Below are 16,054 nucleotides of genomic sequence, written 5' to 3'. Positions count from 1 at the left end.
ACAATATTCATTTTCATTTTCCCTTTGTTTACCCCGTTCCCCTTACCTCCCCTGGGGGGGGGCTCTTCCCGCAACGCAGTTCATTCGTGTCCTCGTTTTCAGCCCACTTGGCCTCAAATAGGCCTCAGTCCAAGTATTTCGGCTACTTACATTAAGCCTGGCAGGAAATTAATTTCCCGTCCTTTCCTCGCAAGTTAAGCCCCCCCTTCCCTGCCCCAATTCAGTGCAGCCTTGTATTCCGGAGAACGGGGAGGGGAGGGAAAACAGGTGAGATTGTGGGTTCGAACTGCGTCTCCTGACCCCTTTCATTGGGTTGATAGTTGATAGTCTCTACTCTCTGGAGAAGTAGAATGAGCCCATCAGCCCTGTTTTATCAGCTCCAGCTGGCAGGTGGGTGAATTGGGTAGCTGCCAAGGAGGCAGCAAGAAGACTCTTCTGTCCATTTGTCCGAGGAGGGGAAATTGCAGAGGATGTCTTGGAAGCCGGCAGGGGTTTTTCGGAGCAGCCCCTGTGCCTGGGCTTTCCACCCGTGATCACAGTCTTTCTGACGGTCAAATCCTCTCGCGCTGCAGCGGGGTCTTGAAAGAATGTATGCCTCCTGAAGCTAACTCCTCAGTTGCTCAGATTAGTAGCCAAATCGCCCCAGCAATTTTGCCACGATCTGGTCCAAATGCTTTTATTGGACCCAGCTGAACCAAAGAAAAGACGCCGTCTGCCGCTTTCCGTGCGCTCTTTTGGCCCGCAGACCGGCACGAGGCTGAGACAGAATCGCAGGTCTTTCCTGCAGGGCTAGAACCAGACAAGAACACTTGGGAGAGGCGGGGGGAGCAGCAAGAGAAGGAAAAGGCTGGTTGATTGGAAACTGGGAGGCTTGGTGCCTCCCAAGGTATCCCAGGCTAGCGAGACTGCCAAATTAGGTCGGACTTCACCCAACTGCTGTGCCAGATGTGTAACATGGCCAAACTTTTAAAGTGCAGTTTATTATTTTTAAAAAATCACGCAGAAGTGTTTTAGGGAAATGAAACACACTAGTGGATACTTAAAACTTAACTTTATTTACTTCTTAAGCACCCCAGTCCTCCTAAACATGTCCATTTAGAACAACTGTCTGACGAAGTGTGCTTTGCACATGAAAACTTACACTTTGAATAAAATGTTGTTGGTCTTAAAGGTGCCACTGGACTCAAACTTTGTTCTGCTGCTTCAGACCAACATGGCTACCCACCTGAATTTTTATATCCATTTAGGAGTCGCTTCAGTTAAAACAAATGCATTCTGTTGGGGACTAGATCTACTGACATCAAGAAGACTTGCTTTCAAAACAGCCCTGTTAGTGGAAATGGTAGTGTATCCAGATAAATTCAAGTTAAGTTTTGAAAATTCAGTCCCTATAAAATGTTTAGCATTGCCATTTAAGCATACTTGGCTGGAAGTAAGAATCACTGAAACCAGTGTGACACCGTATAAATAAGCATGGTTGGACTGGTCTGAAATAACTATTTAAGTATATCTTATTTAACAGAGTATCATTAAGAATAATTGTGAAACTAGTATTTCTTCACTTTTCACACCAAAGACAATTTAAGAATAAAATCCAGTATTGGAGCTGCAGTTCCCTGAAAATAAAGTAGCTTCCTTGGAAACACTTCTTAATGCATTCTTAGAAATGCCAGCGTAAGTCACTTCCCTACTTAATAAGAATAATTGCTTAATAAGAATAAAAACAAACAGATCGTCATTTCTCCAAAACAGACAAAAAAGCTTTTCCTGCCATAAAGTTCATAGCATTCTTTTTTCCCTAAGTCGTTAATTTTTTATGGGAGATGGTTGCAAAGAGGTTCTTGCACCCTAAAATATTGGGGGGGGGGATAGTCTAAGGAGATGTAAGTAATTATAAGAAATTCACAAATGGAAAAAACTCATTTGCATCCTCTGAACCACCCCTTCAAACAGCACGGGCCAGAGTCTCCAGTCCTGAGCTCTGTGCCAACTCCTACCCCATCCTGCACTATGTTGTACAACCAGTATCGTCTCAAAGCCCTTGCCTTTCCAGGTTTATCATTGCAGTATGCCTTTCCCACAACTTTCAGACTGCTTTGTAATGCCACAGAATAACAAGGCACTCTCCTTGCTCCCTTCTTTAAAGTCTTTTCCTACTTTCCACAACCCATTTGAGTTTGTGAACTATCAAAAGTAATTTAAAATTTCCCCCTCATAATGAAGCTCAGCCATGGCTACCTCACAATGAACTTCAGATTTCAGAGTAGATTTTTGATTAAGGGAATTTATATCCTGATATTTATTCCTTCTCTGCCTAAACTTTTCACCTAGAGGAGCCTGGCTTGAAGTTTTAAAAAGTCATGCATGACAGCTGTCTATACTCCTTGTCTAGCATTGTTTTACAAACTGGAAACCTGGGTATCTAATCATGGAAAAGAAGACTTGATAACTGACATGGATACATGAATGGAAGGAATAGTACACTAAATGTTCATTTCACTCTGGTAAGGGGCCACTAGAACTAAAAAAGATGCAAGCTGAAGCAGAAAATAATGGATTAATGTTGCTAATAAAATATAATTATTTTAAAATCAAATAATGTTTTCCAGAAGGCATTGCTTTCATGGCCAGAGCCTCCTCACCACTATAAGAAATTGTTTTCCACCCATCTGGATTAGTTAATTGCTCTGGAGTGAAATGGGTGAATTCACAGATTTTTTCCCACTTACCTATGTTAGTAGGGGTTTTTTTTAGAATAAGAAGTACCTGTGGCTGTGTTTATTCAATAGATTCAAGGTATTTTTGCCATGATACATCCTGCACTCTCCACTGCCTATGATGGCAAACTTGTTACTGCAATTAGATCCAGGTGGGCAGCCATGTTAGTCTGAAGCAGAACAAAGTTTGAATCTAGTAGCACCTTTAAAACCAACAAAGTTTTATTCAAGGTATGAGCTTTTGTGTGCATTCACATTTGTATTTGTGGAAGTGTGCATGCACATGAAAGCTCATACCTTGAATAAAACTTTGTTGGTCTTAAAGGGGCCTCTGGACTCAAATTTTGTTACTGCAGTATATGAGCTAAAATTGCTTTGGGTTCTATGGATCTTGCTCTAGAGCAGAAGGCTGCAGTACATTATCTGCAAGGAGTTGCTGAGCCTTCATTCATGAGAACAGTTGTCAATTTCTGCTGCAAAATCAAGACAGTGGTCAGCCTAGCCCTATCAGAATACAGTGAATACATCAGACATCCAGTTCGGGGGGCTCAACATGGTTAGTTATTTAACATTTGATTTATACTGGGACTGGAGCTTTTTGGATTTTCCAGCTTTGGCACTGAAATATTTTGTCTGGCCTTGAAGTTTCAGGAGTCCCTAATATTGCATATTCATCAATGACCTTGGTAAACTTCCTTCCAATTCATGCAAGTATGAATAAGGTCCTGAGCAAGTTCTGAGTAAAGTTCATTTATGCATATTGAATTATATTGTTTAATAGACAGTGGGTGCTGTTTGCTTTGGCTTTCATTTGTAAGCTAAAGCAGCAGCACATGTACAGTTTTGTTTTTTTCCAATAAATCATAATCAGATGTGGACTTTAAAGAGATTTTTAATTTCTTTGCTCTTGAATACCAAGAATAATAACTAAACAAATATTGGCAGCACATAGCAGTTGTTTGGGTTACTGTCATCCTTTAGAAATTGAATACAACTAAATATGCTGTGATTTATTCTAAATACAGGCAAGGAGTTTGCAAAATGCCCGCTGAATTCTTGTTCTGCTGAGACACTAGTTCGGTAGAGCCCCCCCCCCCAAACATACTAATGCTTTATACAATCAGTCAGTTTACCTGTGTGAATATGTTCTTTTTTGTGTGTGCTAAATGTAGATTTGAATTTGTGTATTTTAAGAAAGTTAAGCAGTATAATTTCTTCTTGCTATTCCACAAGGTTTTGAACCTATAGAAAATATAGTATAACCAGAGTGATTCCTCACTCAAACTTTGTGTTGCTTATGCTTAGTGATTCCTTTTCTGCATTCAGCTACAAGCAGAATTGAAATGGGAGCTCTACACAGCACTTAAGAGTGCTATATTTCTCATAAAAATCCATCCCTAAATCTAAAGTCCATAGAAAATATTCTTTAGCAATCTCCTTCCTGCAGTCCTCCTTTTTCCCAGACTAATTAATTACTTCCTGTTTTCTCCAGTCTTGCTGATATTCCCCTCCCCCTAGGCACTGATTAATCTAAAATTAATGATCAGAATTAACTCAATTGGTGTGTGTGTGTGTGCGAGGTAGATGTGTCTTTTTTCTTGATATTCTAAGTCATTGCTTATAACTCTTATCTGACCTTTATGACTGTAATAGCACATATTTTTAAAAAGGTAGACTACAATGTATTCTCCGGCATTGAATGTGTTGGCCTAGCATGTGATGTCGAGGAGAGTTTGGCTACCTGGCTGGTGTACTGACCATCTAATGCACCAGCAGATACCCTGTCAAACCTGTTAGATACTGTATTGGGTTGGGCGTTGGAGTATCCCAGGATCCTGGTCCTGGGTGACTTCAATGGCCATGCTGACAATGTGGTGTCTTCTCAGGCCAGGGACCTAGTGTCGTCCATGGAGGCACTGGGACTCTCCCAGTTTATATCAACCCCCATGCATCAAGCGGGCCACATGCTGGATTTGATTTTTGGAATAGGGATAAATGTGGATCTGATGTCTACAGAGGTAGTCCCATGGTCTGACCACTTCACCCTGAAGGTCTGGCTGAGCATGCCACATCTGCCCTGTTTAGGCAGGGCGTGCATTTATGCTCACCCACTGAGCCAAATGGACCCTAATCAGCTTCAGGAAGCTCTGCAGAATCCAGTGCTCCCTGGCGGCTCATTAGATGAGCTGGTGGAGGACTGGGAACACTGGCTCTCTGAAGCCATCAATGAGATTGCCCCTGGTGCCCTCTACATCCTCTACACCTGTGGTATACCATGGAGTTGTGGAGAATGAAGTGAGAGCTAAGACGGCTAGAGCGAAGGTGGCAACATGCTCATGATGAAGCATCATGAACATCTTATAGGATGCTTATGAAAGCCTATGAAATGGTTGTGAAGGCCACAAAGAAAGATTTATATGCAGCCTCTATTGCATCTGCGAGCTCACACCTGGCCCAATTATTTAGAATTGTTCAGTCTATTATGACTCTGCTGCAGGGCAGACCAAATAGTATGGAATTGGCAATTGGCTATGAGTCATTTACGAGTTATTTTGCAGATAAGATTGTGATGCTCTACCAGGATCTCCCAACCACAATTGAGACAGTAAGGGAACTGGGAGCCCCCTGTCCATCTTTGGGTCCGATATTGGACCACTTTGGCCGACTCTCCCAGGAGGAAGTTGATAGGATCTTGGCAGCAGTGAAGCCCACTACCTGCCTTTTTGACCCATGCTCTTCTTGGCTAGTGAAGTCCTGCGGGGAGGGCATTTTCGTCCCTCTGGTGGAAATTTTCAACTTGTCCCTTTCTACTTGGACTTGCCCAGGGGCTTTGAAGGAGGTGGTAGTTCATCTGCTCTTGAAATAAACCATCACTGGACCCTATGGGCCTGGCCAACTACTGCCCATTGTCAAACTTACCATTCCTGGGTAAGGTGGTTGAGAGAATGGTGGCCAAACATCTCCAAGCTTTCCTGGATGCTGCTTCCATCGTTGATCCTTTACAGTCTGGCTTCTGCCCCGGCCATGGGACAGAGATGGCTCTGGTCACCCTTGCAGATGACTTCTGTAGACATCTGGTTTAGGGCAGGTCGGCACTGCTGCTGTTATTAGATCTAACAGCAGCGTTCAACACAGTCAACTATGATCTGTTGACCCACTGCCTTGCTGACATAGTGTTGGGTGTTACAAGATAAAAACACTCAGTATATATTGGGTTAAATGTCTGTTTTGTTGTTACATGAAATCACATGCTCTTGTGTAAGCCAATGTTAGTTTAGGTTCCCCAGCCCAGGAAAATTCTTCCTGTTCCAGGAGTTTGATTGGAAGCAAAGCGTCAAAGTGTTTTTGCATTTTATGGCTCCTCTTCCCCTCTTTGTTCTGTTTCAGAGAAGAAGCGTGTAAGAGTAGCCATTGCAGCTCTTCTAGTCTCGTCCTTTGTAGAGTGAAGATGTAGCTGTTTAGCTGTGTTGTTATTTTCCTCCCAGTTACCTTTCCCTGTGCTAGAATGTAGTAAAATCTTTTATATTTTTAAACACACATGGACTTTGAGTCTGATTATTGCTCTCTGGCATTGCTAAGCTGTTTTTCTCTGCTGAATCGCAATTTTTTCATAAAGAAACTCCAACACATAGGAGTTCAGGGGACTGTCTTGCAATAGTTTTCCTCCTTTCTCCATGATTGTCTTGCAACAGTTTTCCTCCTTTCTCCATGGTTGGGAACAGAGGGTAGCGCTTGGTAAGAGGGTCTCTCCATGGTACCCATTAGAATATGGAGTGCTGCAGGATGCAGTCATCTATATGTGCCCCCTCACCCAGTTAGTCCAGAGGTATGAGCTAAGTTTCCATCTATATGCAGATGACACCCTGCTCTATCTGTTATTGGATGGTCATCTGTCCTCCACCCCTGATAATCTGGCAGAGGCTTTAGAGGCTGTGGCTGGATGGTTGCTGCACAGCAGGTTGAAGTTAAATCCATTGAAGACGGAGGTCCTGTACCTGAGTTGCGGGGAATGAATGGACATGGGTAGCAGGCTCCTCACTCTGCAAGGGGCCCCTTTGGTGCCAGCCCAGAAAGTGAGGAGCCTGGGAGTAACACTGGATGCCTCTCTTTCTATGGAGGCCCAGGTTACCGCAGTTGCCAGATCTGCCCTTTTCCATCTTAGGCAGATTAGACTACCGAGACCCTATCTCTTCCCCCAAGACTTAGCTACAGTGACCCATGCAATGGTCACTTCTAGGCTTGATTACTGCAATTTGCTCTATAGGCTCTTGATGTGGAAATTACAGCTGGTGCAAAATGTGGTGGTGCAGCTTCTGATGATGACACCTGTGTGGGCTCATGTTCAGCTGGTGCTCCGCCAACTACACTGGCTACTGATTGAGTTCTGGATCCACTTCAAGGTTTTGGTAATAACCTTTAAAGCCTTACACAGCCTGAGACTGGGACCAACATATCTGAGGGACTGCCTCTTCCCATATACACCCCAAAGAGCATTATGCTCTATGGACCAACATCTCATGGTGGTCCCTGGCACAAAGGATGTCTGTCTTGCCTCAACCGGGGACAGGGCTTTCTCTGCCCTGTCCTCTGCCTGGTGGAACATGCTCCCTATTGAGGTCATGGCCCTGCGGGATCCTCTTCAATTCCACAGGACCTGTAAAATGGAGCTGCTCTGCCAGGCCTGAGGCTGAGGCAGCGAGCATCCATGTATGGCCTCCTTGAGGTTTCTGTCACCCATCCAATAATAGTTGGCTATTATCCATCTGTTACCAACAGGCCAGGGGACCTCTCACAGCCAGCCAATTTCTGTTCTTGGGCTGTGAACACCATTTTAATGTATGCTTGTTGTTGTTGCTGTTCAGTCACACAGTTGAGTTCAACTCTTTGCGACCCCATGGACCACATCACACCAGGCCCTTTTGTTTTCCGTCATGCTCCGGAGTTTGCTTAACTTCATGTTCATTGCACTGATAACACTTTCTAACCATCTCATCCTTTGCTGTCCCCTTCTTCTTTTACCTTCAATCTTTCCCCAGCATCAGGGTCTTCTCCAGTGAGTGCTCCCTTCTCATTTGGTGGCCAAAGTATTTGAGCTTCAGTTTCATTATCTGGCCTTCCAGGGAACAGTCAGGGTTGATTTCTTTTAGGATTGACTGATTTGATCTTTTTGCAGTCCAAGGGACTCTCAAGAGTCTTCTCCAGCACCATAGTTCAAAAGAATCTATTCTTCGGCGCTCGGCCTTCCTTATAGTCCAACTCTCGCAGCCATACATGACTACTGGGAATACCATTGCTTTGACCATGCGGACTTTTGTTGGCAGGGTGATGTCTCTACTTTTTATCATGCTGTTTAGGTTCGCCATCGCTTTCCTCCCAAGGAGCAGGCATCTTTTAATTTCATGGCTGCTGTCACAGTCTGCGGTGATCTGGGATCCCAGGAACATGAAGTCTGTCACTACTTCCATGACTTCCCCTTCTATTTGCCAAGGAGTGATGGGGCCAGATGCCATGATCTTAGTTTTTTTTTATTTTGAGCTTCAAGCCCACTTTTGTGCTTTCCTCTTTCACTCTGAGCAAGAGGCTCTTGAGGTCCTCTTCACTTTCTGCCATTAGAGTGGTATCGTTTGCATATCTGAGGTTGTTGATGTTTTTCCCAGCAATCTCAATTCTAGTTTGTGATTTATCCAGGTTGGCATTTGATATGATGTACTCTGCATTTAAATTAAATAAGCAAGGTGACAATATACATCCTTGTCGTACTCCTTTTCCTGTGCTTTCCTAAACATTAATTGTGTTTTAATTTTAAATTATATTTATTTTATTGCTGATATGTTGTTACTTGCCCTGACCCGCTTGTGGGAAGGGCGGGCTATAAATATGAAAAATAAATACATTCAATAAATAGAACTTCGACAACTACAAAGTATAAAACAGATAGTTAACAGCCTCCCTCCTGCAAGATCTGGTTATTTACAATGGATTCATGAATGCTAGAGAAACAGAAAGTAACTAATCCAAGGAAAAGGAAAAACTGAAGATTTAAGGGACAATAGCCCTGAGAAAATTCAGTTGCACTTGACGGTCCAGATGGGACAGCCTGGTATTGCAATTGTGTTTTTCTTTTATCTGCACAAGTCAAAGCTGAAAGACACAGAAAATCATCACAAAAATACTGCAGTGGGGTAACTATGCTACTATCAGGATAGTCCATAAAAATTTAGTGAACAACTCATAACAATTGTAGACTGAAAGTACAGTCCTAAGTAGAGCTGTGCTCTTCTAAGTCAATTGATTCCAAGTGACTTAAAAGGTGTAGTTCTGCTCAGGATTTCACTGTAAATGGCTGCTATGGAACCAATTAATTTTTCAATTCTTAGAGACTTATGGGAAGGGATAGATGAATGGACAGCAACTGTTCCAAATTTAACTGAAATTGCTGGCATAGGAATTGTGGTGCAAAAACTCTTCCCTTTAGTGTTCTCTCTTGAGCACAGTTTACTCAAGAAACAGCCTAAGAGAGAATGGCTTGACCTGAGACTTCTGTGGATTGAAGGGATTTCCATCCACAAAGCACAACTTCTCCTCCACCTCCCACTTCAGCCCCAAATATTCCCCAGTGCTTCTCCTGAGGGAAAGGGGACTCTCTAGGAACAGCACAGAGGAGCTGCAGGCCTACCTCAGAAAGGGGAATCAGAGAAAATTGCCCTCTTACCTCTGTGGTTCTCCTCTGTGGGACCTAACTCAGCAACTTTACAGCTTGATAGCCATTAGTAACAACTTAATTCAGTTGACGTTAGATGTACTGTGCTGCTTGTCAGATGTCAAATTCATATCAAGGCTAACTCAGATATACCTACTTGTATGCTTGGTATGTGTGTACTGTAGATAATGTGAAACATGAATAGCAATGTTATAAAGTCTAAAACATTGTGCATGAAACCTTGTGCAAACTTCAAATGGGAAAGTTTCTGTTATTCTCTCTCACACATGCATGCAAACAAAAACTTATTCTTAAGGAATTCAGGCCTTGGGGAGCTCTTGAAATTTTTTCCCCCAGGGATTAGGGAACTTGTTTTGCAGAATGAGACACAGAGTTTCCTGATGTTTTAATCTGCTCCTGGTGAAGAATGTTCAACTTCGGTATTTTACTGCTGAAAACACTTCAAATATCTTGAGACAGATGCTTGCAACACTTCCCAAGTCTGTGGTTGGGCTCAAGTTAAGGAAAACTAATTCAGAAACCACAGCAAGAGATCTGTAAAAGGCATCTTTTCACAGTCAGCACTAGGAAAACCAAACCCTTGGTACCACATCATGTTACCTCTAGCTATGATATCACACAATGGAAATGAAGCTGAATAAGCATATGGAGTAGCTCTTTGAGCCAGTACAGCTCTAAACTCTGAAATCTCTGCATCCTGAGATTAAGTTCAGATCTCCTCCTAACTGTACAGGCACACACACAAATTCTTAGTGAAGGTATTTAGAAGACTATAAGGAACATCAAATGAACACGGAAGAAAGGCATGAAAAGAACGAGGCATGGTCCGTTATCCTCAACAGTCTCATTAAGTGAACTTGTTATAGAATAACTAGTAATTATTATTTGCTAGCAAAATTCTCATTATTGAGATGGGTGGAATGTTATGAAGGAAGCACTAAACTATAAGCACATCTGTGAACAATGACAGAGCTAGCTTCAGGTTTTGAGACCTTGGGCAGAAGATGCTCAGGGCCCTGCCTTCCATCATCCCAATCACATTGCTGCTACTATTGGGGTGGGTGGGGAGGCAGCTGATACAGTGACTACTTTCAGTGCTACCTCCTTTTCATGTGAGGAAACTTGGAAGAAGGTTGGCACTGAAGGGGTTAAAAGGAGTGAGAAAGAGTCTCTTTGTGATCACTCACTGCCTCTAGGTACTCCTCCCATTGAAAAATGGGGAGGGAGTCAGAGACACTTGCAGGGACTTCTGCAGCAATCTCCTATTTCCCATTCAAAAAGCAACCAAGGGTCAAGTGAGAATCCAGCTGTCACTCCCCACAGAAACTGTGTGCATGAGAGCTGCATGCTTGTTCTGAACCATCTACAAAGCCCTGTAGCTGGTATAGTGAGTGGCAATGAGCTCTTTCTCTCCTTAGCAGTTGGCCACTTCCTAGGCTTTAGGCATTCATGGGTCCAACTATATTTATGATTGATGCTGCATGCACAACAACATATGTATCTCCTCAGTGAGAGCCAAGCCATCCAGTGTCAGGAACGCATTAACAATTTTGCCCTTAATACAAAGGCATCCTCAAGTACAGTGTTTTTATTTTTCTTTATAGATTAATTACAACCATTTATATAAAATGAAATGGAATGGACATCATTTAAGTGGGGGCTAAACCTCTGCTCTGTCCTTGGTGTCCTCAGTAACCCCAACACTCATAATCAATCCATTTCCTATAAGCACAGGCTGCCTCGACATCTGCAGAACCCCATCTGCTTCTTGGTTATGTCAGAGTCCCACAGCAATCAGTCTCAACAACGTTCCTTCAGAAGGATCAAGTTTATTGAAGACAGTAAAGGCAGGTCATCTGTGCATACATTCTGTATTAGAGCTAACCTAACTGGCAGGAGAGGGGAAGATATATTGCATTCAAAGTGGGCCCCCCGATGGAGTTGATCCAATCAGAGGTGCACGGCTTGCGCACCTAAACTAATGGGAACAGGTTCCCAGGCAGAGCAGAGAGCGTGAAGTACCAAGGTCAGGCTGCTAGATAAGACACGGCATAAGAAGTGAAAGCTAACATTCCAGGACAGTAAGGTGCTCATAGGACCTTTCCAGTAGTTCCAGTCGGAGCCCCACAAAATCCTTGTCTTCACCCAGTTTGCAGTGCACTGGATCTCCCACCTCTTGGAGCTGCGGCCCTCGAGGCTGGTCATAGCGGCTCCCTCTGTGCGGCCCCGGAGTAAGTGTCCACGTCTCCTGGGTGTCAGCTTTGAATTTGCCCCATCGCGGGCCACGGAGGATCATTGTCACACGTGGCCTCATCCCCCCCCCACCGGCCCCAGTGGGAATCCTCCCGACACATCACCTGCATCCTGGGGAAGTGTACTCAGCACCGTAGTGAGGGGGGGCCTGCAGTCGCTGGCGCAGTCTCCTCGGTTGTCACCGGGACCTTTTCTTCCTCGCCTTTGATCATCTCGGTCAGGAGAGATACGGATCAAAGGGATGATGATTCCTGACAATCTGTCAGGGTTTGATAGTCAGATCACACCACACAGTGCTTCATAAGAAGTATTCTGTTTATTGGTAGTTCATAACTATGACACGTGAACTTCTTTTGTTAGGAATGGCCCAAAGCAGCAGGGCACCCTGAATTATACTAGTTGTTTTTTTTTTAAACCCATTACAACAGAAGCCAATAAGCACTGTGTGCACGCGCGAGGAAAAGAGAGCTGGCGAAATAGGAGCCGTTTGTTCCCAGCAGGTCAGGAGCAGCTGGAACCTCCAAGGTCAGAAAAGCAAAAGCAGATAATAACCCAGACAGGAGACATTGTTAGTGTACCAGGCAGAGGAGAGGAGGATCTCCCCACACACATTCCAGAGAATGGCAGTGTTAACTGACACCTACCAAAAGAGAGAGATTTGGATTTTTTAATTCCTGGTGGCAGCAGAAATCTACCAAGTTTATGTACACAGCAAATGTTTTAAAGGTAAAACCATCTCCCCAGTAAGCGAGGATGTCACAATCCGGATGATTTAGGATTGGCTCAGACGTGAGCAGGGCTTTTAGTTTATCAAACATCTCCTGACACTCAGCTGTCTACTCCAATCATGCCCCTGGCTTAGAGCTCTCCTGCCCCTTCTTTTTAGCCTTAAGCAAGTCCCTGAGGGGCAGGCTCACTTGGGCAAAGTTTTAGATGAAGGCTCTGTAGAAATTGGTGAATCCTAAGAAGGACTGGAGTTGGCTTCTGGTTCAGGGAGCCTCCCACCCCAGACTGCATCTTCCGCCTCTCTCACCCAGGCCGCCAGGGATATTGGGTTCACATTGCACAGCACAGCTTCCTGGATCTGATGGTTCAGCCCCAGCCAATACTGCTACACAAAAACGGGCTTGGGCCACCCATGGATCTTGGCCGCATACATCTTGAACTCGTCAGAGTATTCATGCACCACCCGACTCCCTTGCTTTAGGGCTCCCTCCATGGGGTCTTCGTACTGCCTCCTCAATGCCCACATAAATACTTACACCTTGCGCAGCTCTGGCCCATGCAGGTTATGCAGCCCAACATACCAGTCAGCTGCCGACTCCCTCAGTCATGACCTGACATAGTCCACCCGGTGCTCGTCCGATGGGAACAGGTGGCCCCAGTCATGGAGGAATTTGCACACTTGCAACAGGAAGAATGCGAGCTTGTTGGGATTGCTGTTGAAAGTGGCATCCCACAGCTCCTTAGGACGATCCAATCCTCTGGCCCCCCTGGCCCTGGCACCAATGCCGGTGGTGCCTGTCCAGGGGGCACTTGTTGCCCGGGGAGAGCCTGTTGCACCGGTGGAGCTGTTGGTGCACCCGGTTGCTGCAGCAGTAGCTCGTGCTGAACCATAGTGGCTACCAACCATGGGATATCCAGCATCATCTTGTGCATCTCATGTCGCATCTCCTCTTGTTGGGCTAGCAATTGGCATTTCACCTGCTCCAGGTGGTCCTCGTCTGCACCGCCATACTTCCCGGGATCATATCCACTCTCATAATAGGAAAGGTAGTCATAGAGGCTGGCGCCCCCTGGCCAGGGGGTAGTGATCCATGACTCTCAGGTGTTGGTGGGGAAATGGACCCATGAATAGGGGTCCTGCCAGGGCTTCTTGTACCCAAGCCCTTCGCTCGCACCAGTCTTCCTAGGGGTCTTTGCCATCGTGGTCGAAACCTCTTTTGCAGTTGTAGTAGGAACACCCCCGTCTTCCTCGTTGCCCATTCTGGCGTATGGGGGTGGGGATTAGAGTAGCTCTAACACTCTGCCAGAGTCCCACGGCGATCAGTCTCAACAACATTCCTCAAAAGGATCAGGTTTATTGAAGACAGTAAAGGCTGGTCATCCATGAATACATTCTGTGCTAACCTAACTGGTGGGTGAGGGGAAGATATACTGCATTCAAAGTGGGGGCCCCGATGGAGTTGATCCAATCAGAGGTACACAGCTTGTGCACCTAAACTAGCGGGAGCAGGTTCCCAGGCAGAGCAGAGAGCGTGAAGTACCAAGGTCAGGCTGCTAGATAAGACACAGCATAAGAAGTGAAAGCTAACATTCCAGTACACTAAGGCGCTCACCCAGCAGTCTCTCCCCCCCCCCCGATACCATGGCAGCATACCTGACAAGAGTATGACAAAGCCCTAGCAAGTGTTTTTTATACAGAGAGATAATTTCTTTTGCACTTTTTCTTGATACATTATGCTTCAATTTGGTTGTGCTTTCTACTAATTCATTGCAATCACAATGCATGACTGTGACTGATTTGAGTAACTAATCTACTAACATGCTAAGAATGTAACATGAATGGTACAATAAAAACACAAAATTTATCTGGTGATAATAATTTATTATAACTTTTACACCAAACATAAGTTGTGCAATGAGACTGTTTTTCTAGCTGCATTATTGTGAGGTGTTACACTCAATATGTAGAAGCAAGGCCAAAAGCAAGGTTATAGTTGAGTGAGCCCCAGCCTTTGCTCCATTTCTGTCTCTCTTCATGCAGTTCTCCTTTTTTAGTTCCCCTGCATCTCCATTTTTTCCTTCATTGACCCTTCTCTGAAGCTTCATCTACCCCACTATCATTGTCCCTTTACCTTTCCTAGGCTCCCCAGGAGTACTTACCCGACTTCCTTTTCCTTGGCCTTTTCATTTCTTCTGTATGTACATAAATGCCATCAAGTCACAACTGACTTACACTGACCCCTCAAGGGGTTTTCAAGACAAGTGAGAACCAGAGATGGTTTGCCATTGTCTTTCACCAAAGAGTCTTCTTTTATGGTCTCCCATCAAAGTACCAACCTTGCTTAGCTTCAAAGAACTGATGAGATCAGGCTATCCACCCTGCTTCCTTCCCTGCTGTTCGGTTCCTAGGCCCATCGAAATAGTCCCTACCCAGTTTCTTTTCATTGTTTTCTTCTCACATTTCATGGGCTATCCTCTTCTTACAGCCTTCATTTTCTCTTATTTCTGCAATCTCTGACCTTCACCTGGCTACTTTCCCCCTTTTTCCAACTCATCAAGATCTTTTAACCATGTAGATGGCACTGGTCTACTAACGGCATACTCATACAGTCTATCTGTCCAGGTTCAGGCAGACACCTGGGGCAAGAGGCAATAAGTATAATTCCAAGCAGAGTCTAGGGTCAAAGCACAGATATTCAAAAGTCCAAAGAACACAAGCCAAGTCACAGTCCAGAAGATCAAACACAGCACAGACACACACTAGAAGGGTAAATCCAAAGAACACAAGCCAAGTCACAGTTCAGAAGATCAAACACAGCACAGACACACAAGAGTTATAGGCAAACTCCTTCAACAGTAGCAAGTCCTTTTCTGGCTGCTTTTATCAGGAAAATGCCACTGAGTCATTCAGGGGCAGGTGCAACTCAACAATGGCTGAGCAGAGCCTACAGGACTATCAGCCCTGATCCTGTGATGACTCAGACTCACAGGCAGAGTTTGACCGGTGCTGGGCTGTCAACCATGCACTATGGTGCTCCTCCCACATCTCCATCTGGGCCTGCCTTCTCTGGCATTCCAAGAACTTTGGAAACTCCATGGATGAGGCTGGCAGCTGTGGGGTTTCTACTTCAGCTTCAGATCCCAGGATGCGGGACTGAGGGCCTGGTGTTTTGACTTTGGTTTTAGACTCCCTTTCTGCACCTGACAGAGTCTCTACCTTGTCTGGCGGGTCTTCCTACAGCATCTGAGGGCTGGGGATGGCTTCCTCCATTTCTTCCTCATCTGAGGGAGGCATTGGCAGGCAGATTCATGACACTATGGCTTTCTCTACTGAGATCCCTGGGAGGAAGGGTGTTGCGTTTGATTCTTAAAATGTAATTTAGCAGAGTGAATTAAATGAGAGCCAGAGTTCTGTGTGTTTGCAGCAATGCCAGGACAACAGATTCCGGTGCTCTTTGGGAGGGGAAAGAATAGCAGTGGGTCCAGGTGGAGTGACAAAGGAAGGATGCTGAGAAATAAAAGGGCTCGGTGTCCTTCCAGCCTATGACCCATCCCAAAGGATGTTGGCAGTGGGGTGAAGATTAGTAAAACCCCTCCGTCATTGGTGTTGTGCAGTGCCAGGTCTATCAACATCAAG

General features: G+C 44.9%; 1 protein-coding gene across 1 annotated transcript in view; it reads left to right on the top strand.

Moving 5' to 3' along the window:
- The window catches only part of NTN1 (netrin 1), a 5,044-nt gene extending 4,189 nt beyond the window's left edge, over positions 1–855 (top strand). Inside the window, exon 2 of the mRNA XM_015427189.1 lies at positions 746–855. Coding sequence (XP_015282675.1) covers positions 746–855 — 110 coding nt within the window. The remainder of the gene's footprint in view (positions 1–745) is intronic.
- Positions 856–16,054: the final 15,199 nt, after the last annotated feature.

This window comes from Gekko japonicus, unplaced genomic scaffold (genome assembly GCF_001447785.1).
Source record: "Gekko japonicus isolate JY-2015 unplaced genomic scaffold, Gekko_japonicus_V1.1 scaffold876, whole genome shotgun sequence".
Lineage (NCBI taxonomy): Eukaryota > Metazoa > Chordata > Lepidosauria > Squamata > Gekkonidae > Gekko > Gekko japonicus.
The sequence above is the reverse complement of the archived record's forward strand: the minus strand, read 5'-3'. Positions and strand labels throughout refer to the sequence as shown.